The following is a 24857-nucleotide window of genomic DNA, read 5'->3' as shown; positions in this document are numbered from 1 at the left end:
TTTTATTTTTTTCCGATGATCGAAAGTGAAATTAATCTCGACAGATTTAAGACAAGTTGATTATTATGTGATGTAGATGGGAATGTTTAAGAAGAGACGTGGGAACTGTAAGGGGTACATACACAAACCTACATGTAACATTGATGATCGAGGGATATTTACACCATCGTGGTATAAACAATATCTATATTCTCAAATATTCATGGTATTCTACCAAAGGGTTTATAATAGATACCTTGTGTTGTGGAATGATAATTAAGGGGGGGGGTGGGGGCTGGGGGGTAGGTGTGAGCTATTTGACAATAATTATGAAAGTCTGTTTCATGTATAACTCTTTCTAGTTGTCACTGCATCTGATGCAGGACAGAATATTTATATCAGAAATATGCTGTAGAGTGAGGAAGAAGAGGTCAATGAAGCCCACTAAAAGAGGACAAAGGCCTTCTTTATTCTGGTAACATGTCTCTAAAAGATTCATTTTATACTTTTCTAAATGTCTTCGTTGTTTTTTGTCTCCCAAGTTTGTCCTTTAAATGCTATAGATATGGTTGAATGCAAAGCTATAAATATGACACAAAGGATTTCCTTTTCCTGGTGCATCTGTTTTGCTATTTCACAATGTCCAGAAGTTAGGTCAAGATCAATCTAGGAAGGCACAAAGGTCATTTTGAATTAACAGGAAACAGAATTATTTGATCACGTTAAAAACGGCCTGTTGATAACACATTTTTAGTACAGGAAGTTTTCAAGGGATATGATACTGAAGAACCCCGTGAAACAAAAGGCTAAAGCCATGCCTGGACTGGAGACCACAGGTGGTCAATCGCTTTATGAGCCACTCGACTGAAACTATAGAAATGACTCATCGTATGGCTCCTTAACCATGCATGGAAATGAATGCAGAGTAATACCGAACACTGTGAGACAGATTCATCATGATAAGTTTTGGATTGACATATTCTAGAGATCTGTAAAATTAATACACCTCATCCGAACGATGAAACTGAGGGCAGTACCATGTTATAAGCCATATGCACATCCTCAGCCACACTGCAGACAGTGCTTCTTGACGTATACATACAGAGTTTCATTGCCTCATATATCAGATTAACCCAGAGACCACACCAGAAGCTATTATTCCCCAATAGTCTATTTGTTTAGCTGCCACGAATGACAAAAGTATGTTTAATGGATTTATTAATAAGTAAGATATTTTTGATCAGAATTTTTGATTTAAGAATGTTTAATCAGTACGAATTGTCACACTCTATCTCTGACAAATGCATGACAAATACTTCTTTTTTTTATTGCTACCTTTATTATTACAATTAAGCATAAATCTAAAGGATATATCCAGAGAAAAATGCATTTACATAAATCTTTTACAGACATGAAGGTTTTCTATGGATATTTTTTTGCAAATGAAGAATGTTGATACTTAATATCTTTTAAAGATTCCAACTTTTGTGAAATTTGTACAAAATCAGGATCAAGACAACAACAAATTGTGAGAAGAAAGATTCCTTCGCCCTGAAAATAAGATCAGCAACTCTCAGATCAACAATTACAGAACACGGAAATTATGACAACTGTCAAAAGATGCAAAAAAATGTCAAAACTTTGCAAGCTTGACTATATTCAATAACCATTCGGGATGTATATTATGAAGAGCGGGTTAGTCAAAATAGTTGTAACTAGGAGGAAGATCCCTTACTGAAATTGAACGACATGTACTTATGTGTGGATATAGTTCACGAACCGCGTAACGGTCAGAATGTCGTAACGTGAGACTTATATGTGTTACACAGTTTGAAAACAGGTAGAGATCCGTGGATTTAACAAGATCAAAGTTCATCCATGTAGATGAAAAGGAATGTTGATCAAGACCTTTCATTATGGAAGACCCTTGAGCTGCACACACACTGCTTTTGGAAATTAAAACATCCTTCAAAAATAAATTCAGCCACCAAGTGACACTTATATAATATAACAAGTGAAACCAAAAATAACAGACAAATATTTGTGAACCATGCATACAGCACTTTTAAAATGTCAGTACTTCCTAAGAACAATCAAATAAAAAATGCTTCCTGATGTTAAAATTAGATCATTTTTCACAAAAACATCTGACAATGGCGCATGTTATCTCATAGAACTTTCGAGAACTTTAAAATCACTTGACAATTTCACTCTTATGTTGAGAGATCACTGAATTGCATTATACTTATTTGTATTTGAATTGCAAGCTGGTTAGCTCTCCCCAGCAAACAAACATGAAGACATATTGCTGTATTGGCTGCACCAGGCAGAGTGTTAAAGTGTAAACGTTGTTAGGCAGCTACCTTAGCAGTGTCAAAATAAGGCTAGGCTGTGTTACATGTGCTATGCATGTATGGTAGGCTGAATGTTAGGCAACAAACTATCAGACAGTGTCATAATCTGTCATTCTAGGGGTCCAGATCCATTGTGATACTAACCAGTATCAGAGAAGTTTGTTTGCAAGAATTTTCTTGACAGAAGATATTGCCATGCAAAGAAGGCAGAACTTGAAATATCAAGCTAATATACTGATTATCATTTCCTGCTAACTTATAAAGATTAGGGAGAATCTCAGAAAGTTCTGAATTGTTGAAGATTTTTTAGTGGACTTTGCCATTGATATCAACCAGTTGGTTTTAGGCTAGTATCCATTTATACAGAGAAGATGAAAGTATAGTCTTGGGTAGGGACATGGCTGAATTCCATGTGAATTACAGGCTATGGAATATTTCAATTATTTCGGTTGTCTTTATGTTTGTACTTGCATACAATCCGATTTTACGTTTCAAGTTCTTTTTTCCAACTTTCCAACCTGGAAATTGAGGATGTCTGGTCACCTTTTAGTGATATTTGTGATATTTGTTTTATTAAAGTGGTTATTAAACTTAAATAATTGGCAATGGTCAGAAAATATAAAACCATAAAACATCAAGGTATGTCTTTGTAAGAAGGACAATCTTCACATTACTTATGAAAGATAATTATTAACTAAAAATTTGAGTACCATGAATACAGTGAAGTAGTGTACAAGCAGTTGTTGGCATTTAACCCAAAAGTTTTCCCAACTTCCTCTTGAAAAATGATTAAGCAAAGTGACTTGATAATTATTCCGCCTTGTTAGCAAATGAGTACTGAAATGTAAACAAAAGGGGGGCGGAGCTGAAGCACACTTTTGTATTAAACTTGACGATTAAAACGGTGACAAGGAAGCACTGAATATTCAGGGGAAAAAAAGAAAGAAAGAAAACCAAATGGATTATCATTCAAAGCAAACTTTTTTTCAACATTTTTTGGGTATCATCTCAGAGGTTACAAGACAATGAAACAACCAGAAACAAAGAAAGTAGCAAAAGAGAATAGAAAGGAATGACAAATGCCGATCAAGAATATAGAGAAAGGAAGAAAGAAAAGTAAGTAATAAAGGTGAAGAAGGGTGTTTCCAGTCAAGGTGCAAGAAAAAACATGTGTGTGAGACATTGCAGGCAAATGACATGATTGAACAGAAGAACAAATGGCAGGTGAGCAGACTTGAGTAAGTTCAAGTTTCGCATTTCTTTCTTTTTCCATCTTATACCTGAGACTTCTCTGAGCCGCTGCTATCCTCTTTGCCTTTGGCAATCATCTTCATAGAATTGCGAAGTTCCATGTGCAAAGGGCTTTCTAATGGGCCAGAGAAGTTCTACAATATATAAAAAGGTAAAGTGTGCAAAAGAGTGTTGACCAAGTTGTTATCATTATAGAGAAAACCTTGGTGGTGGCTTGTCTGAAGAAAAGAAAAATTCATCTGAAAAAAGGGACATCTCCATAAGCGGTTCTTAAAACTGGTACTGAATGTTGCAATATGACTGTGGGAGAGATTTCCATTAATCACAGTTTGTTTACCACACAAAACCTGACATCAAAAATATAGGTTTCTCTCCAATTGGTTGTAAAGGTAATTGATGATAATATATATCTTTTTGTACTCATGGTAATAACCTATACTCACAAAATAAAAAGTTGCTGCTATGGCTCATGCAATTTCTCCTTTCTTTTCCTGTTTGTTTCTGATTGACAGGAAGTTTGAACTAAAGCTGATCTTTCACTTGAGCTTCACATTCTAGTTTTATATCCCCATAACCAATTCGAAACAACAAACATTGCAATTCAGTTTTGATTCTACAAATTTGCTAGAAAAACAAAGACAAATTGGGCATAGTAATTTCCCACATCTTGCCTGGCCAACCTCATAGCAGTTTACTTTTTACTATATAAAGGTATGCCAATGTTTAATTCTTCACACCGCAATATCCAAATATTACACTTCAAGAGTTAGGACCAAAAACTCCTTTTGGAAATTTTGTAGCAATTCTTTAGCAGCCTTAAAATTTTGTTGTCATCAAAGATGAAATCTAAACCTTTTTGTGATTTTCAGTATAAAGTCTACACTGAGTGATGTGCACAACAGTTCTCTCCAAACTGAGAACCTAAAAGTGAATTGAAGAATTCCAAATGCACCTGCGGTATGATGTGATATCCCTGGATGAATTTTACTACTCTAGAAAGTTAAAGCCGACTATTTATTATTCTTTCAGCATGATGTTGAAAATATGGGCCTGACTGTGCTAGATTTGGTAGTGGGAAAGGGTGCAGGAGTTTCCAGTACGAAAGAGGTTGTGCTTGGGGGCTGCCACTACCCCCAGAGAACAGAACAACATCTTTTCAAAAATCTTACCATGCTCAGCATTTCCTCGCATTCCTCTGGAAGCTTGTAGGGCTTCTCACAACTCTCGGACCACTTGGGTAAACGATACTGAAGGACACTTTGCGCCTACCGAGAGAGGGGAAAAAAATTATCTGTAAGCTGCTGATATCAGATAGCAGAATGTTCTCGAGCACAGATAACAGAAAATGCCATTTCCATCAAGGCTTTGATGAACCTGATTATTAAACGGAATTTGCCCATGACATGTTATACTTAACTGAGGTACACCATTTTCAAAATACATGTGTATAATCTGCCCCAAAATCATCAATTTATTAAATTCTGAAACAGGAACAGAAGATGTAGTATCTTAATCTGTCATGTTTGACGATAAGAAAGATAATTTTATGCTGATAGTCCAGCTTGAAGGTTGTAGCAGATTTCTGAGAATTGCCAACCTTTGATTGTGTTTATTTTATATTTTTTTGGTAGACCTAATGTTAAAAATTACTATACATACAGTAGATCTATACATATATACAAACACAATCTGAGCACACAAAGTTGACAGTTAACCTTTGTTCACTGTTTGCACGACAGTTTCCTGCTTAAAAGGTAAATACACTATTTTAACAGACGTTTCTATACACATGGTCAAATGGTTTTCCTATAACCATAACATCGTTTCTATACACATGGTCAATGGTTTTCCAATAACAATAATTTGAACTAGGCACAACACTTTCCACATACATTAACACATTTGTGAGGCATCAGTTCATACCGACAAGGCCTCCTACATTAGATCATGTGACGCTCAAAGATGATTTTAAATTGAAAGTTTTCCTCTTAATAACCTTTGGCTGATTGCATTCATTAAGTCACTGTTGCATAAGACCACAAATATTGGCTTAAAGAAGATGGTTTCATTTCACGATGACATAATAACACAACAAATTCTACATGCCTCCAGTCTCGACATATAGATAAATATTAAGTCCAGTTTTCCATATAAATGTAATGACGTATATTTACTTCCAACACAAAACAGTTGAGAATTCAGTGAGTAATTTATTTGGAAAGTTACAATTGCTATCATTAAGACTAGAGACGAAAGGATATAGGCTATTCTAAAAGCTGTCTATAATACATACTGTACATAACATGAGAGAAATATTTCCATCCAAATTTCTGACTCAATTTTCAGTGTTATGTTAAATGTTCTGACACATATTTCTGAGGTTAAACATTTCTGCTGTTTATTGTTGTCAATGTGAGTTTTTTTATTATATATATATATTATATATATATATATATATATATATATATATATATATATATATATTTTTTTTATATTTTTATTATATTTAAAATTATTTCACAATCGACACGGTACATTTTAAATTGTCTCAGTTCTTCCCATATATACAGTTTCAACTGGTGAAATTGTCACCATGCGCACCATACAAAGTAAAGAATCTTTCTCATTGTTGCTTTATACAATTATTTTGTCTTGTTTCTTTGTTGTTTTTTTTTAAAAATAGAAACAGTCAAATGCTTCAACTCTGATTTCTTTATGCATCTACTTGTAACTAAAAAGTAACTTGGCATTGTTCACCAGGAAATCAAAGGCAGTGTATTAATGGCTATACACTTTGGTACGGCTGTTAAATCTCCACCATTAATTAGCAAACCCACAGACTGCTTAAACAGAGGAATCTTTAGATAATGTCTTTTAAAGATGAGAGTTAAATACATGGAAAAGCAGGTAGTAATCATATCTAAAAGCTATACAGCTGCAGGTTCTGGTTAAAAAAGGAGGGTAGAAACATTGACTGCAAAGGAAGCAATTCAAACCCAGCTCTTTAGTAAAAGATGGAAGTACTTTTGATGGGATGGGAGAGAGATAAAGCAGCTGCCACCCTATCAAGTGGTAATTAATACTAAGGCATGTTGTGCACACAGGTTATGACTAATGTACATGTCGTTGTCGTCACACATAGGGAGTTAAAACTTGCTAGCTCAACATTTTCATCCGATATTCTGACAAAAAAATTAGATGTGAACTATGTGGGTTTAAAACCAGTGAGATCGACTGTCGGTTGTATGATTATGAAGAAAAGTCAAATGTGTATGATAGATGTATAAAAACATATCAGTAGGTGAAGCAATACACTGTTAGCCGTTATGCCAACTCATGTGGGTTCGTTGTATGATATTACGGAGAAATTTATATATATAAATATGTATATATATATATATATATACCTAGTCATGGAAATTTTTCGGCAGAAATTAAAAAAACAATTCCAGTACATTAAAATGTTTTGATGACATCATTTTGCAAAGTCCTTACTTTCCACTCTCAGCAGGCCTATCATTGGTTCCTTGTTTATTCAAATTATGTATATATGTTAAATAAAGTAGGTCACAGGAAAAAACAAGGACAAACAGTACGATTGGTTTCCATAGAAACCGAGAGTCTGTTTCAAACTTATTTGACTATTGTTTAAGTAAGTGTGGCCGTTGAACTATACCCTCAAATATTTTTTTAGAAAGTTCTGATGTAAAATGAAGAACCTCCCTCCAAATCAAATTGGATTTGGAGCAGATAAATGACATGTCATCTTCAAGTTGGAAACCAATCCTTGAATTAAATTTGATCTTTACAAAATAAAAATAGCCCATCAGCAGTGGATAATATGTACTGGAACTTAAATTAACACTGATAGGTGGAAAGGCACCTTCATTTCAATATTACAGGTAACAGTTTCAACACTGGTTACTATGGCAATGGCCACTTGGATGTAACTTTGAAATTAACTGCTTGACTGAACATCACAGGTTTCCATTAACCTTTTAAAGAAATTTAAAACCTCTTCTGTAATAAAAGAGGATTCGTTTTGGATAATGTTACATCCAGTTATCCATCCACACGCTAAAACGCATCTCAATTTGTATTATTATATAAAACTGGTCTGTGAAAAGTACTGAAATAGGAGTAGGAAAATTGCCAGTTAAAAGACAGCATTTTTGATTAAAATGTATCTGATCTTTATGTTCTAGTTTATGCTAATTAGAATACTTTGAATATTCACTCAGTAATTTGCATGTTTTGAGTGATGTCCCATTGCTAAGGAGGTATGTTTTGGATGTTGTGAATCTAATTAGGTAGTCTTGTGTTGTGCAGATTGCTTCTGTAGTGGATGTGGGTATATATTTCACTTAGTGCTAATTTATACCCAGGCATATATACAGTATATACCATGCTTAGCTTAATTCTTGTTGCTTTTCATTTAGTTAAAAACTAAAACTTCATAATACCTGTTCTCAAATTCCCACCATATTTACTCTATACCAAACACTTCTGCGCTGTTTAAATAGTCCAGGACCAAAGCTGATTTCTTTTGCCTTCTTCCAGAAGAAGTTGGAATGAGCTTTGTGTTTAAAGCCTAATACCATTTTAAAAGTTTTGTCCAAATTCTCCTTTCATTTAACCAACTTGGAAGCCTTGGGGTATTATAGTATAAATTTAGATCTGCACTACTTAAGGAGACACAAACCCGTTCCCAGCATTTGGAATATGTCAAGTTTTTTTTATCACAGACAGGGCTGAAAACTAGTTCAAGTCTAAATATGACATCATCGCAACCATAACTGCTTCAATTATTCACGTATTTCCTGATTTGCTACAAATCTTTATTTTCTGTCATGGAGATGTTTTTTTTTTTCTTCAAATGCTCAATCTAAGAGATTGCACCTCTTAATATGACCTAATGGTTGCATCAGTTAAAGTGTTGACACTGTTGACATTTCTAACTTGAAAATAAGAAAAGCAAAGAGCCAAGAGAAAGTAAAAGCATTGAGATCCTAGTGACATTATGATATCACAGATTTACAAAATGACACTTCCCGGACACGACTAGGATATGTCTCTCCCCCCAAATGGAACCGGGTTTCTCTTAGCTGTCTGGGAGAGTTGTTCGATCTTCACTAAGATCTTTGTCATATAAGTCAATGATGATCCTTGGCTTTGTGTTCTATTTTATGAGGCCAGAATGATACAATACGACTACCACTTCAAGGTTGTAACTTTAGCACATACCCCCTCCCTCTGACCCCCTCCCCCACACCTCCCCGCATGATTAAAGGGTGGTCTGTCCAGCAATACTAGACTTCAGTGTGGGTTGCAATATTATAGGACTGGTGTTATTGCATTATTAATAGTATTGCTACTGACATACAAGATCCCTGACTGGACAGGTTTTGCTACGTTATGTGTACGATATGATATGACAAACAACAATGGTGTCTTTCTTTGTGAATAATAAAATAAATCTTCCTTTTATGTCCTTCCGTTTTGCAGTAGCACGACTCTCTGCTCACTTTTCCTTTTCCTTTTCCTTTCATGCTTCCTTGAAATCCTATCTGTCTTAAATGATGTTTAAGGTTCTGTTTCATTTCAAAGTGACTTACTTTTGAACAGCATCATTACGTCTGCCTCATTTATGATCGTTTCATTTCATTTTCAAAGTTTATTGATGTCGATACTGACATTCGCACGATGACTATTTTTTAACTGAAATTAAAGCAGTTTATTTGTTGCCATGAAGTTAGTTAGCATAGAAGACTGCTTCATTACTTGACATTTTTATCCTCTGGAGATAATTTTTTTGTCCACGTAAAATAATTTAGTGATGATTATTGTTTACCACAATCATATTGAATACTGGTAACTTAGATTTGATTTCATCTTGATACTCAGTCTAGAGCGGATGACAGTACGTTTGAAACGTAGTAATACATCTTCTTGTACTAACAGGACTTGAATGAAAATTTGAACCGTGGATGTATTATATATAGATACTTTCATCTTTAAGCTCTCGACTGTGCCTTCGAACAAGCCTTCGGCACTGGATTTTTGGCGCATTATTAAGTGATTTATTTACATTATATACATTACACGACTTTCACACTACTTTAAATTTTAAACTTTATATCCTTGAGGAATGACGAACTATTGTTAAACTATTGACGAACTATTGTTAAAGTAAGTGTGGTCATTGAACTATTCCCTCAAAATTTTTCGAAAGTTCTGATGTAAAATGAAGAACCTCCCTCCTCATAAAATTGGATTTGGAGCAGATAAATGACATGTCATCTTCAAGTTGGAAACCAATCCCTTGAACTGTATTTGATCTTTACAAAAATAAAATATAGCCCTCAGTAGTGGATAATATGTACTGGAACTTAGATTAACACTGATAGGTGGTAAGGCACCTTCATTTCATAAACTTTAAATCCTTGAGAATATCCATTTTTGGAAGACAATTAGACCAGCCTTACAATAGTTTCATAGCAGGTCTATGTACCATCTTAGGATTCAAGATCTGTTTGAATTATCCTTTGGGACAACTGGTTAGGGTGGATGAATCTTGAAGGGGGGGGGGGGGAATGAGTTCACGGCATTCTGTCTTGAAAATTGTACTTCATCGCAGATTTGGTTGGAAGTGCAACACATGATCAGTAATCAAAAAACTAAATCAGTTGGTTCAATATCATTTCCTATCTTCTGGAGAAATTTCTTATAATAATACCAATAACAATATTTCCAATTATTTTTTCTACCTATATAAGAATACTAATTGAACTCCTATTCTGTGACATTTTTCCAAATTTGAAAACAGATTTTCTTCACGCATATTGTAAAAGGGAAAACACCCAAATTTGGGGAAAGAAGTTTACTGTTATGCTCCAAATTTAATGTGGAGCTAATAGGTAGTAGTTTCTATGTTTAAAAAGGTGAAAACCTAGGAAAATAAAGAAAATTTACTCGTAATGAAACTTGTTTAATTAGGTTAATTGAGAAGTCAGAGGTAATTATGCGAGCAATAGCAGAATGATAGGAGCGGCATTTTTCCGGAGAAATAAAGTCTGAAAAGCATAAATATAAAATGAAAAGACATTATTAGTGTCCCACCACCGCACCTTTCCATAGAAGGCAGCTTCGGTCTTGATGCTGGCACAGTACCTCTCCACCACGTAGCCATACCTCTTCCTCTGCTCGCACCATGCCTATATCACGGAAAAGAAACGGAGAGCAAGGAGAGGTTTAAGCATCAGTTATCATTTGTATTTTAAAGATGTTGGTTTAAATGATAAGGAACTAAGCGGGTAATCGGTGTTCACTTACCTTCGTTAGTGTGCTTGTATCATGAGAGGGTCTGCAATAAAGTGAAACAAATCATGCAAGACCCAACACACCCCTTGTTTGAGCACTACATTTACAACCGCTCTGGACTGCGTTTATGCCCACCACGTACAATAAGGGCCTGCTACAGATACTCATTTGTGCTTAATTCTATCCATATATTTAATTCACATGTGAGAAGATAAGTTTCTTATTTGTAGGACTTGCTGTATATATATGTTTGTATTACTGTATGTGTATCACAGTCTATTGATACTTATACTATTGCTTTTCTTTTTTTTCCATTTACGACCTGTGTAAGCCAAATTTCCGATTGTGTACAATAAATTCAATTAATATTAAATAATATTTGCTTTTTTATATAGCGCTTTATACCAGCGATAGGTCTCAAAGCGCTTTACAGACGTTATATTACCCCTGGTCAATGATAACCTGTCCCAGAGACCATCCCTCCAGTCGGCAGCAGTTATATACTGTGCCCAATGACAAGTTACCTCACAGGTACCCATTTAACCCCTGTGTGGAGAGAGGCAATTGAGATAAAGCATCTTGCCCAAGGACACAACGTCATGAACTAGGCAGGAATCGAACCAGCAATCCTTTGATCACGAGTCCGACGCCTTAGCCAATTGGCCACCACATTCTACAATTCAACTATCTGAACAAATGCAGCATTATAATTCGACACCATGTCAAGATGCAAGGGCTGCAGCTATCCTGCAGCCCGGCTGCGTAGCTGGACATAACATCTTTTGCGCTCTAGTTCGACACGCAGTGTGGGCACTGCAGCTTTTCATTTTGACACTGTGTAAAAGTATTACAAATCGCACATTCAATGTTGTGCTGATCTTGATATTAATTGTACTCAATATGCAACTCAGAAAATTTTAATTTTATGGTCTTTAATTGTGTTCGACCTGTTAGACCAGCTACAGTAATAGTGCATGCATCTACTTCACTGATGAGAGTATATTGTTTCAAACAAATAAAAACATATAAATCAAGATGAAACAACTGTGTGTTTTTTGTTTTTTCCTTTTTTTTTACCAGTGGTTACCTCTTCCTGTCAAACCTATTATCGAAACTATGGCAGTTCACCATGAACCGGCCAATATTTACCTGTTTTGCGTCATGTTTCCACCTGAGTGCTACAAAGGATAGGCGGTACATTTAACCCTTTAACTTCCAATCAAAACATAATAAAAATGATTTAAAAAATGTCTGTAAAAACGATGATACATTACTGTCATTTTGATAGGATAAACTAAAAAAGGCAAAATAGCTGGTTGTTTTTAACTTAGTTTTAATTTATAAAACAGAAAATAACACTAACAAAGTGACCATATTGCGGCCTAACAGATAAAAGGCAAAGTCGAATTTTTTATTCACTATGTTAAAGCAGCATCTTGCGTCCTTTTCTATGATTTTTCTCAACCTCACTGATTCCACTTTGCCATAACGACATACATAACTAGCTAATCTATTTATATTTTACTTCAAATGGTGGCATAAAAGTCGAAAAAATTGCAACTTTCAACTTTGTTGTTCTCCAAGATATTTTCCGTTGGGAACCCAATAAACCTCGCCCATAATATGAATATTTAAACACTGCGAACGTCATTGACAGATACGTAATATAACACCACGCTTGATTTGTGTACAGTCTATATGGCAGTTGTACCAGGGAGTTGCATAACAACTCCCTGGTACAACCAACGCGAAGTCTTGAATCTATTTTTAGCAACGGCTCATAACTAAACCTGCATCTCTGATTGGTTGAATTCAAACTAGTGGGTTTGGCGGAATTGTATGCGATTAATTTTAACTGTGAAATTTGTCGAGGACACTCTTCTCATTTATCGACATAAATCGTTAATTACTCGCTAATTAACGCTCTTGGCAGGGTGAAACTTGGATGGTATCTTAGATTGCTGTTTTATGATTGATACATGTAAAAAAATCGATGCACATGTTAAAAAAGTGGAAAAAAGCGACCCAACGCAAAATGCTGCTTTAAAGTAGACACAAACCAACCATCATTATTGGTGTATGTGATAGAGATACCTGTCATGAACTCCTCCCCCCTCCCCCTCCCCTAAATCTCACATCACCCCAGCCAGGAGACACAAACCCTTCCATCATTATTAATCTATGTGATAGAGATACCTGTCATGAACTCCTCCCCCTCTCCCTCCCCCAAATCTCACATCACCCCAGCCAGGAGACACAAACCCTTCCATCATTATTAATCTATGTGATAGAGATACCTGTCATGAACTCCTCCCCCTCCCCCTCATCTCACGTCACCCCAGCCAGGAGACACAAACCCTTCCATCATTATTAATCTATGTGATAGAGATACCTGTCATGAACCCCTCCCCCTTCCCCCAAATCTCACATCACCCCAGCCAGGAGACACAAACCCTACCATCATCATAAGTCTATGTGATACAGATAGCTGTCATGAACAAATCCTTCCCCCTCCCCTTCCCCCTGGATCTGTTTGACTGCCAACATTATTATTTTAAAATAATTACATTCACAGAGTGTCACCGAGATCTGCAAGCAAGCCAACTATTTGTCCTCATCAAAGTTAGAGTCATAATAAATCTACAACAACGAAAAAGACTGAAACAATTGTATCATCAATGTAGCTCGTTAGAACAGAACACACAATAGTGTGTCGGTAATTAGACAAAGCAAAGACAGAATGGATATTCTGCAGATTAACTTCATGCCAGTGAGTCTGGTGCCAACGATCAAAAAGGAAATGATTGATTTCTGAGTTTTTCAACGATTCCGATACCTCTGAAAGTCATTGTCACTGAATCGGTTAAACTGGGGACGACTGTGGAACTAGTGGTATACATTTTAAACAGTCTATAAACTTGAGAAAGTTCATCCTGGTTTTCGAATAGGAGGCAACAATTCAGGAAAAGAGACGTCTGTATTCAGGAAATAACGGTGGGTTAGGTCACCTTTATTGGTCTGATCTACCGACACCGATATACGCAGCTGGACGCTTGCGACTAAAATACTGTTCCCCCATGTTTGTGTGTGTATACATATACGTATGCAGCGGGCCAAACGTTAACGAAGAACTTCTACACACAGTATACGTATATGTGATATATATATACTGGTATGAAGAGTGGAAGGAAACTAATGTCTTGAAAGTTCACGGTGATGAGGTTAAACACAAAACAACTGTCTGCATCTTAGATAGTTAAACAGCTTTGATTGTTATTGTTGCGTGTAAACCTCCATAATGAAGTGCTATATAGTATTAACAAACTTAGCAGGATATGGCTGTTCGATTCCTTCAATGATATGAATTCAAGCAGTTTTATTTATATATACAGATGTTTAAATATACAAATAGCCAATTATACACAGCTAAATTACATACACAATCAACTGATACCTGCTACTGTAGTTAAACTTCTCAGAAATAAATAATTAATGTCAGTATTCATTATCCATTTGGCAACTACTAGTCATGTCCAGTTCTTCAAATGTTTTGTCATCTATGACGGGAGGAGGTTTGTAAATTTTCAGTTAAACATTAATCCCCTGAATTTTGTGAGGAAGACCTTTTTCGTCAAAATTGTTGACAATATTTCGTCAAAGCTTTTGACGTTGTAAATCATTTGAATAATTGTTGACATTTATTCTTCATAATTATAGGACTGACGAGGTCATCATAAAATGACAAGCTGATGTGCAAATATGTATTTATACAAGCCAGCTGAAATAAAAATAATCATCGATGAAAGCCATGGGACAAAGACAACTAATATGATCATAGTCTCTTGTTGTTCTGCAAGATTCATTTGATATATGCCCACATACTGCAGCTATAATGCCCACGTACTGCAGCTGCAATGCCCACGTACTGCAGCTATAATGCCCACATTATGCAGCTACACTGCCCACATTCTATAGCTACAATGCCCACATACTGCAGCTACAATGCCCACGTACTGCAGCTGCAATGCCCACGTACTGCAGCTGCAATGCCCACGTACTGCAGCTGCAATGCCCACGTACTGCAGCTGCAATGCCCACGTACTGCAGCTGCAATGCCCACGTACTGCAGCTGCAATGCCCACGTACTGCAGCTGCAATACCCACGTACTGCAGCTGCAATGCCCACGTACTGCAGCTGCAATGCCCACGTACTGCAGCTGCAATGCCCACGTACTGCAGCTGCAATGCCCACGTACTGCAGCTACAATGCCCACGTACTGCAGCTACACTGACCACGTACTGCAGCTACAATGCCCACATACTGCAGCTACAATGCCCACATACTGCAGCTACAATGCCCACATACTACAGCTACAATGCCCACATACTGCAGCTGTAATGACCACATACTGCAGCTATAATGCCCACGTACGGCAGCTACACTGCCCACGTACTGCAGCTACACTGCCCACATACTGCAGCTACAATGCCCACATACTGCAGCTACAATGCCCACATACTGCTGCATCAGTGAATAATTTATCCGGTATCACAATATGCTATGCAACATGCTATATGGTCACATTGATATACAATTGAACAGATATAACATTTTTTGTAGATAGGACCTATAGCATTTTGTAAAGGAACATTCACAACCTTCAAAACTGTTATATTATAAATTCCAGTCCTAGATTATTCCCCGTGAAAATATACAGTATGTACTTTAGTGTTTGTCTAGCTTCCATCAGTCAATCCCCTTAAGATGACCTAGCTGACTTAGTACACAAGTTAGATGCATCAGGAATTAGTCATTGTGGTGCAATAAATTTGAACAGACAAAGTAATTACAAAGACTTATAATTTTCCTGAATCAATCCAAATCACCAAGAGAGCGACTCAGTCTCTATCTCTCTCTCGCTGTCCTTGTAATTAATGTTACTATAGAATTACGCAGAAAACATTACAGATTCAACTTGTGGATGGAAATTCAGGCTATGCAAACACGTGTGTAGTTCTCTGAATGGTAGATAGCTTTGAAAGGGAGAAGACAGTGAACTTATGGAGAGGGTCATTGGGGCACGCAGGACAAGAATGTTTCCAATTCATAAGCTAGGTCGAATCATGGGCTTGGTAGATCGATCAGTGTACATATGTATTGGAGTTAGGTAAGAGAGGAATAAAGTTAACGCATTGAATTAATGTTGGCGTAAAGGCCAAGACACCAAAACTGTTTCAATTCGAGCCATTTGCTAATTTATGGAAATAACTGGTAGACTTTTGAAGGATGTATCCTGAGGAAACATTTCTGCAGGATCGATGAAACTCACAGATCGAACCTCAGGGAAGATGGGGAGACATTCACAAGTTCTGAGATTAATCAGAGAATGTAAAATACATTTAATCACATTTCAAAAGTCATTGGGATTGTCCCAAATAATATGCTACATCATCAAACAATGATCACTCATGCATGCGAAAACTTCAAACTGAATTTGAAGTAGTTTTCCACCCTACGTTAGAATTTGCCTTCAATGAGGCATTTAATCGTGTAAGAAAATCTGGGATTTATTTTCAAGTCTATTTCATTCAAACTTCTAGGAGACATTTTTATGCAATATTAGAATGCTAAAATTCTGGGACCAAATATTGACGACAAGACTATTTGGAAATTATGTGTATATTCTGAAAAATTATCATTTAGTAACAAAATCTATAAGATGGTTTCTCCTCAGTAGCCAAACTTATGACTCATCAAAAACTGATCAAAAGATAAACGGCATATATGTAGCACAGCCTGCAGTAATAATCTCAAGATATTTATCAAACCTCTGACTTCATCAACTACATGTAGCATAACAACTACATGTAGCATAGCAACAAGCTGCTGCAATATTCTACACTGTACCACTATATGAATACAACAACCCCTTATCTGTCCTCATGCATCCAGAAAACATAGAATGAGTAAGCAACATTATACTCAAGTGAATTAACAGACACGGATAAATTTTTGAAGAACCATCATAAAACTCGCCTCAGATTTCTCTACAGCGTGACCGACAGTTCCCGTTTTCACGTCACTCCGGGGGAGAAAATTAAAGCAGACCTTCTTGTAATATGACCTGTCACGGATTCTCTCGAGAAGACGACCACCTTTCACCGAGGGAATGACTCATTAATTATGGCCTACAATTTCTTGCACCAGATGTTCCTTTGTTTTCCATATAATTAATTGGAACAAAAACAACACCTCATCATAGCACAGCCATATAAAGCAAAGACAAATTCAATTCTTAGTAGTTATTCAGAAGTCTATACTAGTATAATTTATGATCAATCTTTAGAAAGTGACAAAAATAATTTCAACTTAAAACCTTCCCATATTTGCATAAATTTGCATGTTTTAAACAGTAATACTATAAACTTGTCTTGGCCACAGCAGAATCAGACAAACTACTAATACTGGTCATGAATAATTTCAACTTAAGACCTTTCCATATTGCATAAATTTGCATGTTTTAAACTGCAGTTAATGGTAAAGATACTATAATCTTGTCTCGGCCACAGCAGAATCACTATATACAATATAACTACTGGTCATAAATGGTGAAAAAAAACCTGCAAGAGTGTCTCATCAGGTTGTATAGTTCCATTTTCATTTAATTTAACACCATATTTAAACTTCCTACAAACTGATAATTTTTAATCAACTATGTTAAATGTTCACACACCACTCAACTCCTACCTGACGAGTAGGAGAGACACCTGTGATAATCACCGAGTTTGGTCCATTAAGTTATTTCCCTACAGAGGCCTGTAAAACCTGTCCTATGCTGTCAGATGAAATAGAGCGTATACATACTGGATTTGATCCACTTCACTTGATGTTGTGTTCTAGTAAGGGACATTAACACCAGTCATTCATTATAATATTATGACCTTTTTAACTCTGTACAATGAACTGTCTAAATTACATCATACAGACACGGTATAGGAGATATGAATAATAACCTTGCAATATCTTCCATTCTGCCTTATAATGTACTTTGGTAAAAAAGCTAGACTCTAACCTTTTAATAATAGCACAGTAGCCTACAAGTTTCCTTGGCAACCATTCATTGCCCAGCAGACTAGAAGTTCATGAGTATAAGATACAGCAAGAGTAAAAGTACAAGTAGAAATCCCTTGGTATATATGAATACCAATGCAAAGTGAGTACAAGTCATATGCTACAAGTAACAGACTTAATGTTATCAGTCTGCTGCCCTCTTCCTCCCTCCTCAGTATACCATCCCAATGTACAGAACAATATTTATCTGCAAAATTTTACTTCTTAAAATGAGGACTTTTTTGGGAGTATAGTCACGTAGTCTCCTCTTTTGTTACTCTGGTCAAACAAATTTATATCAGCACAGAGGATTGGGTTCTCCTGTTCATGCTACACATACAAGATAATCGACATTTTCTCACATCGCCGATTATCTCAAAAGGCCAGCATCACAACACTACTAAGGTTCTAACAAACCCTCGAATGATGGAATATCTGAGACAGCTATTAGTTTTTAGTCAGTTTCCGGCACTCCAAGACTATGTTAAGATTTAACAATATTTATCATAATTGGCACACCATAAAGAAAGGAAGTTGTTAGTTATTTTCTTCTCCATCGAATTTGTATACAATTCAATATCAACATTTTTTAATCTTTGTTAAACACAGAAGAAATTCATCACCTTCTCATTTCCTTTCCAGCATCGAGATATCCTCTCGAAAATAAAAGAGATTCAGAAAGATTTCTGCAAACTTCCTTAAAAAAAAATATTAAAAACAGTTTTACCGTCCTCAAGATGAATCATATTAGAAATGTCTTTGTCCTGACAAAAGCATTTTCGTCTCTCCCTCTCAGACTCTCCAAAATTCTTTCTTTTTCCTTTTAATATTTTGAAATTCAACCCTTTAAGAGAAAAATGCTTGAGGAGTTCTACGACACTGTTTCAACAGTCAGTTGCTACTTCCCTGTGATCATTTCAAATTTGCCTATAGATAACAGTTATCATCTAGATCTGTGTATGCCAGGCCTAAAATAATTCTGTTTTTCTTCATTTTTTCTTCTTTTTTTGTTCCTTCTTCTTCGTCTTTTCTTATCTTCACACCAGGTAATCTCTCCATTAGTCTGGAAGTCTTTTTTTGTTTTAACTGCCACCACCGAAAGACTCACCACAAAAGAATTTCAAAATAGACTGAAACTTCTCGTCCCCGTTTTCCACCTTCCATTAAATTCACAGGGACTCGGAATTCAATTCTAATGGTCTCGTTTAACACAGCCTGCTACCGTCAACTCCCTCCAGCGATAATGTAATTATGCGCAAATTAAAGAGGTTCCGAAGGGGTGAGAGTCTTAAACTTCTCAAGTATCGCTTTTGGAGGCGAAAAGCGGTAAAAAAGCTGTAAAAATTGCTACATGAAACTACATCTATATAACACTGCAGGAACCATACACTACTAGTGTAAATCGATTAAATTACTTTTAAGCTGACATTGTCTTTGTGTCTGTAAATGATGAGATCTTGCTAGATGTTGTGTTACATTTTACGCTGTTGTCAATGGTAACCAGCTTTGTGTAGGAACATTTCGATCCAAGAATGTATCTATTGATGGAACTTTTCTGGGTAGCAAATGAAATGAATAACACTTACCTTCATCACAGCCACATTTATATTTAAATTGACGGAACCCTATTTTCTTTCGATGAAACGTTAAAAAGCCCAGGTCAGTATTTCTACCACAAACTCTCAGTGGGTAATTTCTCTACTGACAGAATTACTGTCTGCTCTTACGATTGCATCCATTAGATTCAAGGTTTTACCCTCGTTTTACCCTCGTTACCCTCATTATTCCAGGTTAAGGTATATATATCTACAATATTCCAAACCTGAGGCACCTGGCAACGTTAACAAACTAATAGATCCAAGTATCAAATAATCAAAACATTCAATTGATTCAAACAAATGCATGAGGTTAACAGTGTTAGAACTTATGGAGGATCTCCAGCCATGCACTTACTCAACAAGTGTACTGAACAAGAATTCCTATACAGCACATTTGTTACTATTTTTATGGTTTAGTATCCATCTTGGTACATTTACTTAACACTACTAACTACCATCTCTGTATTACCTTAAACTTTTGCCAGCATTCTAAAATACATCATGGTCAAATGTTGCTAATATATTCACATCTTTGGACAAAAAAAGCCCCAGAAAGCTAGTGTGAATTTATAATCTGAACTTCCTTTATGAAATCAGTTATATTGTTATAGACCCAAACTGATATATTCAACATTCATCTGAGAGGTTAAATATGTATGTCTTATAAATAGTGCGCAAGGTTTGTTCTAGGTCTCTCTCTTTAAACCTTTCGTAGCTGTTATATTACCCTGTCGCTCCTTGAATCTGTGTCATTAACTTATTTTATATTTTGGGCTGCTTCGGCCTCAAGGCAATTCTAACATTTGCATTAAAATGTAATTGCCACATAAATCTATGGCAGAGAGAGCATAATTGTACTTGAAGGGTGAAAAACATGCTAGCCACATTATCACCGTAGATAAAGAAAATGAGATAATTTACAGGCCAGTTCACAGCAAGTCGTGAATATGGAAATTCCAATCCAGAGAAACTTGAAAGTGCGCGATTTGCAAAATTCCGTGCAAAATTTTTATCAAACCTGTACTACCAAGTATTAAATTTCGATTGATCACGCTATGAGGAACCTTCTTGATTTTTTCCTTTTTCATAAAGTTGATGAGCATTGGTTCTCGATAATTTGTCGCCCAGGAAACTGTATTTTTTTTTAACAATTCAGACCGTTAATTAACTCAATTGATTTTGAAATGAAATTTGGCTAGTTTTCAGATGATGATTGAATCATAATTGGCAAGCTATACAGTCATATCTTATTTAACATAATGAAAGCTGTATACATACCTTGGATTGACTTGTAACTTTAATTTGCATAAATTTGCATAATTTTGACAAATGTCTGGTTCTCTATAAATTGACTAAGAGAGTATTTTGGTTGCTCATGCATGTACATTTGGTTGTAATGAGCAAGTGCATTTAATCTAATAGAAGTTACGTATCCCCACACTTTTCAAACGTATTTATCTATTTGTTTTCCAATTTGCAAAACCGATGATTTTCATATCTATATAGTCACCTTTAATTATTTTTTTGTGGGCCAAATTAACTAACAGATTATGCTTTTAAGGTACCTAATCAATCTTTCATTTAACTTTGGAGTAACCACTGTTACACCAGCGTTGTGGTAAATTCGACGCGAAACCCAGCTTTAACACGTGATATGTACAGCAGTAATATACCCACCTCTCTGAGACTTTGTGATCTGAAACTGAGTAACTGCTTGGAGAGTTGATGTAAGTCATCCAGGCTCTTCTGTTCTTTCTCTAAATATTTCTCGCTGTGATTCTTCTGAGTTTTCTTCTGTAGCTTCTTCACCTCGCTCCTGCGTTTCTCGACAGCCTGTTTTGATCGAGGAAAAAGAGAGACACATTAAGAAATGGGCGTTTCCCCGCACTGGACGTAATTCATCGGAGAGAGCTAGGAAGAATATTATCCGACGTTCAGATAGAGATGTTCTGATATATGTGTTCGTATCCAGGTATTCATTCACACTGAAGGGTCTACTCTGCATTATCATGAGGTAGTAATTGGATTTAACTTGCCCAATTCACATAGTTGAGCCAAACTGATAAATGTGTAAAAATGTCTCAGATAATGTCAATTACCTAAGTGTATATATAAATTCCAATATTTTGTCAGAGAGTAAACTTAAAATAACATAGTTGAAATGACAGAAATATGTGTGTCAGTGTTAACCCAATTGGATTCGTACAGTCTGGACTGGCGATCTGTAATAGACTCCATTCACTGACTCCATACTGACTCTACAGAGCTAGTGCAGACTGATTCGATAGTGACTCCATACACTGACTCCATACTGACTCTATAGAGCTATAGTGAAGACTGATTCAATAGTAACTCCATAGACTGACTCCATACTGACTCTACAGAGCTAGTACAGACTGATTCAATAGTAACTAAATATACTGACTCCATACTGACTCTGTAAGTAACTACATGGAACTAATCTATAGACTGAATCGATACTGACTATAGACAGACTCCATACTGACTCTACAGAGCTAGTACAGACTGATTCAATAGTAACTCAATACACAGACTCCATACTGACGCTACAGAGCTAGTGAAGACTGATTCAATAGTAACTAAATATACTGACGCCAAACTGCCTCTGTATAGCCTAAAGTAACTACATGGAACTAATCTATAGACTGAATCGATACTGACTATAGACAGACTCAAACTGCCTGACTGTACAGACTGTACAGATTTAATCCATATGACTCAACAGACTGACTACATACTAGCTACACAGACTGAATCCATACTGACTCTATAGACTGACTACATACTGACTACACAGACTGAATCCATACTGACTCTATAGACTGACTCGATACTGACTCTATACACTAATTCCATACCGACTCCACAGACTGAATTCAGACTCATGGCTCTACAGACTGGTTCCAGACTAAACCTTTAGGCTGAATCCATCCTGAATCTATACACATTCCATACTGACTCCACAGACTGAATCCAGACTCATGGCTCTAAAGACTGATTCTAGACTAACTCTTTAGGCTAAATCCATCCTGACTCTATACACTAATTCCATACTGACTTCACAGACTGAATCCAGACTCATGGCTCTAAAGACTGGTTTCAGACTAAACCTTTAGGCTGAATCCATCCTGAATCTATACACTAATTCCATACTGACTCCACAGACTGAATCCAGACTCATGATTCTAAAGACTAGTTCCAGACTAAACATTTAGGCTGAATCCATCCTCACTCTATACACTAATTCTATATACTGACTTCACAGACTGAATCCAGACTCATGGCTCTAAAGACTGGTTTCAGACTAATCCTTGAGACTGAATCAATCCTGACTCTATACACTAATTCCATACTGATTCCACAGACTGAATCTAGACTCATGGCTCTAAAGACTGGTTCCAGACTAAACCTTTGGGCTAAATCAATCCTGACTCTATACACTAATTCCATACTGACTCCAGACTCAGGACTCTAAAGACTGGTTCTAGACTAACTCTTTAGGCTGAATCCATCCTGACTCTATACACTAATTTCATACTGACTTCACAGACTGAATCCAGACTCATAGCTCTTAAGTCTAAAGACTAGTTCTAGACTAACTCTTCAGGCTGAATCCATAGTGATTCTATAGACCGACTCGATACTGACTCTATATAGACTAATTTAATACTGATTCCACAGACTGAATCTAGACTCAGGACTCTAAAGACTGGTTCTAGACTAACTCTTTAGGCTGAATCCATCCTGACTCTATACACTAATTTCATACTGACTTCACAGACTGAATCCAGACTCATAGCTCTTAAGTCTAAAGACTAGTTCTAGACTAACTCTTCAGGCTGAATCCATAGTGATTCTATAGACCGACTCGATACTGACTCTATATAGACTAATTTAATACTGATTCCACAGACTGAATCTAGACTCATGGCTCTAAAGACTGGTTCCAGACTAATCCTTTAGGCTGAATCCATCCTGACTCTACTAGACTGACTAGACTGACATTAATAATCACACAGCCAAGCAGTATTAAGAGATTAATGCTCCGGTGAACTTGTCAACAAATATCAACATTAGGTTCAACACTTATATACATAAATGGCAAGTATCTAGCTCATAATAAGGAAATACAAACCACTAAAACAAACTATTCCTCCGCATTTAATTACTCTCTTAAAAAGGAAAACCATCCAGGACGTGACAGTGATTGTCCATCAATACCGTTAAAAGCTCATCTACACTGGGAAACCGATTGACCGGAATCTGTAATATTCATAAAACTTGAACTACTGCGCATATATGCAGAACCATCGCAGGATCTACGCACGGTTTGAAATACTCCTGAAATTACATACACTAGGTGAAAAGAAACCGTTATTTTCCGTCCATAAAATGAAGACCCGAAAAAAAAAAGCCTTCGGCTGCGAAAGCCATTAAACTGTTGGTAAATTGCAGGATCATAATGACATCCCAAAAACTCAAAAGCCCGATGTTATTGATCGAGGCGGTAGATTTTTATGGAAATTGACACCTTGATGTTAATAGGCAGTTATTATTACTCTGTCAGCTTTGCAGAGTTGATGTGTTTATTTACCACATCAGGATGTAATAGTAGCCGATAATCCTGCCACAGTGGAGATGCTTTGTTTCTAAGACTAAAATCAAGGGAGATTTAAGTATCCAGTATGTGTAACTTACAGTGAATTGTTGAGGTTTCTATAAAGATTTCCAAAACAATTTAAAGGAGATATATATATATTAGGATGATGTAATCAATCACGTGTGGAAGATAATTCACTTTGCAAAGTTACCACAGATTTGTCCCAACATGTTCACTGACCCTCTTTAATGAAAAAAAAGCTGGCTTTTGCTCTTTATTACTTATAATACACAGTAGATGTTGTACACTTATGAAACAAAACATCCATTTGGTTTATACACACTAATGAAGCCATTTATCCCTTACGAGTTGCACCAGTCTGGTTGTATGAATGTGTCAAGTAAAAGTAAAAAAATTTACTAAAATTCTAAGAAAAAAAACCCTATAGTGCAAATTGTCACTTCCAACCAAACCCACTCCTGCATAGTTTACTCTCCTCAACTGTAGGATGCATGCAGCTACATAATCTTGAATAAAATTTTGCGTGAATTTAAGTAGCTATTGGGTCAAACCTAAACTTTCACTTAAAAAAACACAACCTTTGAGCAGCTGGCAATTATAGA

General features: G+C 36.2%; 1 protein-coding gene across 3 annotated transcripts in view; it reads right to left on the bottom strand.

Moving 5' to 3' along the window:
• Window positions 1-24857, bottom strand: part of LOC139960648 (BAR/IMD domain-containing adapter protein 2-like) — an 86103-nt gene that overhangs the window by 16985 nt on the left and 44261 nt on the right. For 2 of the 3 annotated variants that reach the window (XM_071959186.1, XM_071959188.1), the window contains exons 6-9: window positions 21291-21446; window positions 10712-10798; window positions 4754-4849; window positions 3614-3718 (exon numbers count right to left, since the gene is read on the bottom strand). In XM_071959186.1, coding sequence (XP_071815287.1) covers window positions 3614-3718; window positions 4754-4849; window positions 10712-10798; window positions 21291-21446 — 444 coding nt within the window. The remainder of the gene's footprint in view (window positions 1-3613; window positions 3719-4753; window positions 4850-10711; window positions 10799-21290; window positions 21447-24857) is intronic. The other variant, XM_071959189.1, reaches the window with a different exon arrangement.

Source organism: Apostichopus japonicus, chromosome 19 (assembly GCF_037975245.1).
Source record: "Apostichopus japonicus isolate 1M-3 chromosome 19, ASM3797524v1, whole genome shotgun sequence".
Taxonomy (NCBI): domain Eukaryota; kingdom Metazoa; phylum Echinodermata; class Holothuroidea; order Aspidochirotida; family Stichopodidae; genus Apostichopus; species Apostichopus japonicus.
The sequence above is the reverse complement of the archived record's forward strand: the minus strand, read 5'-3'. Positions and strand labels throughout refer to the sequence as shown.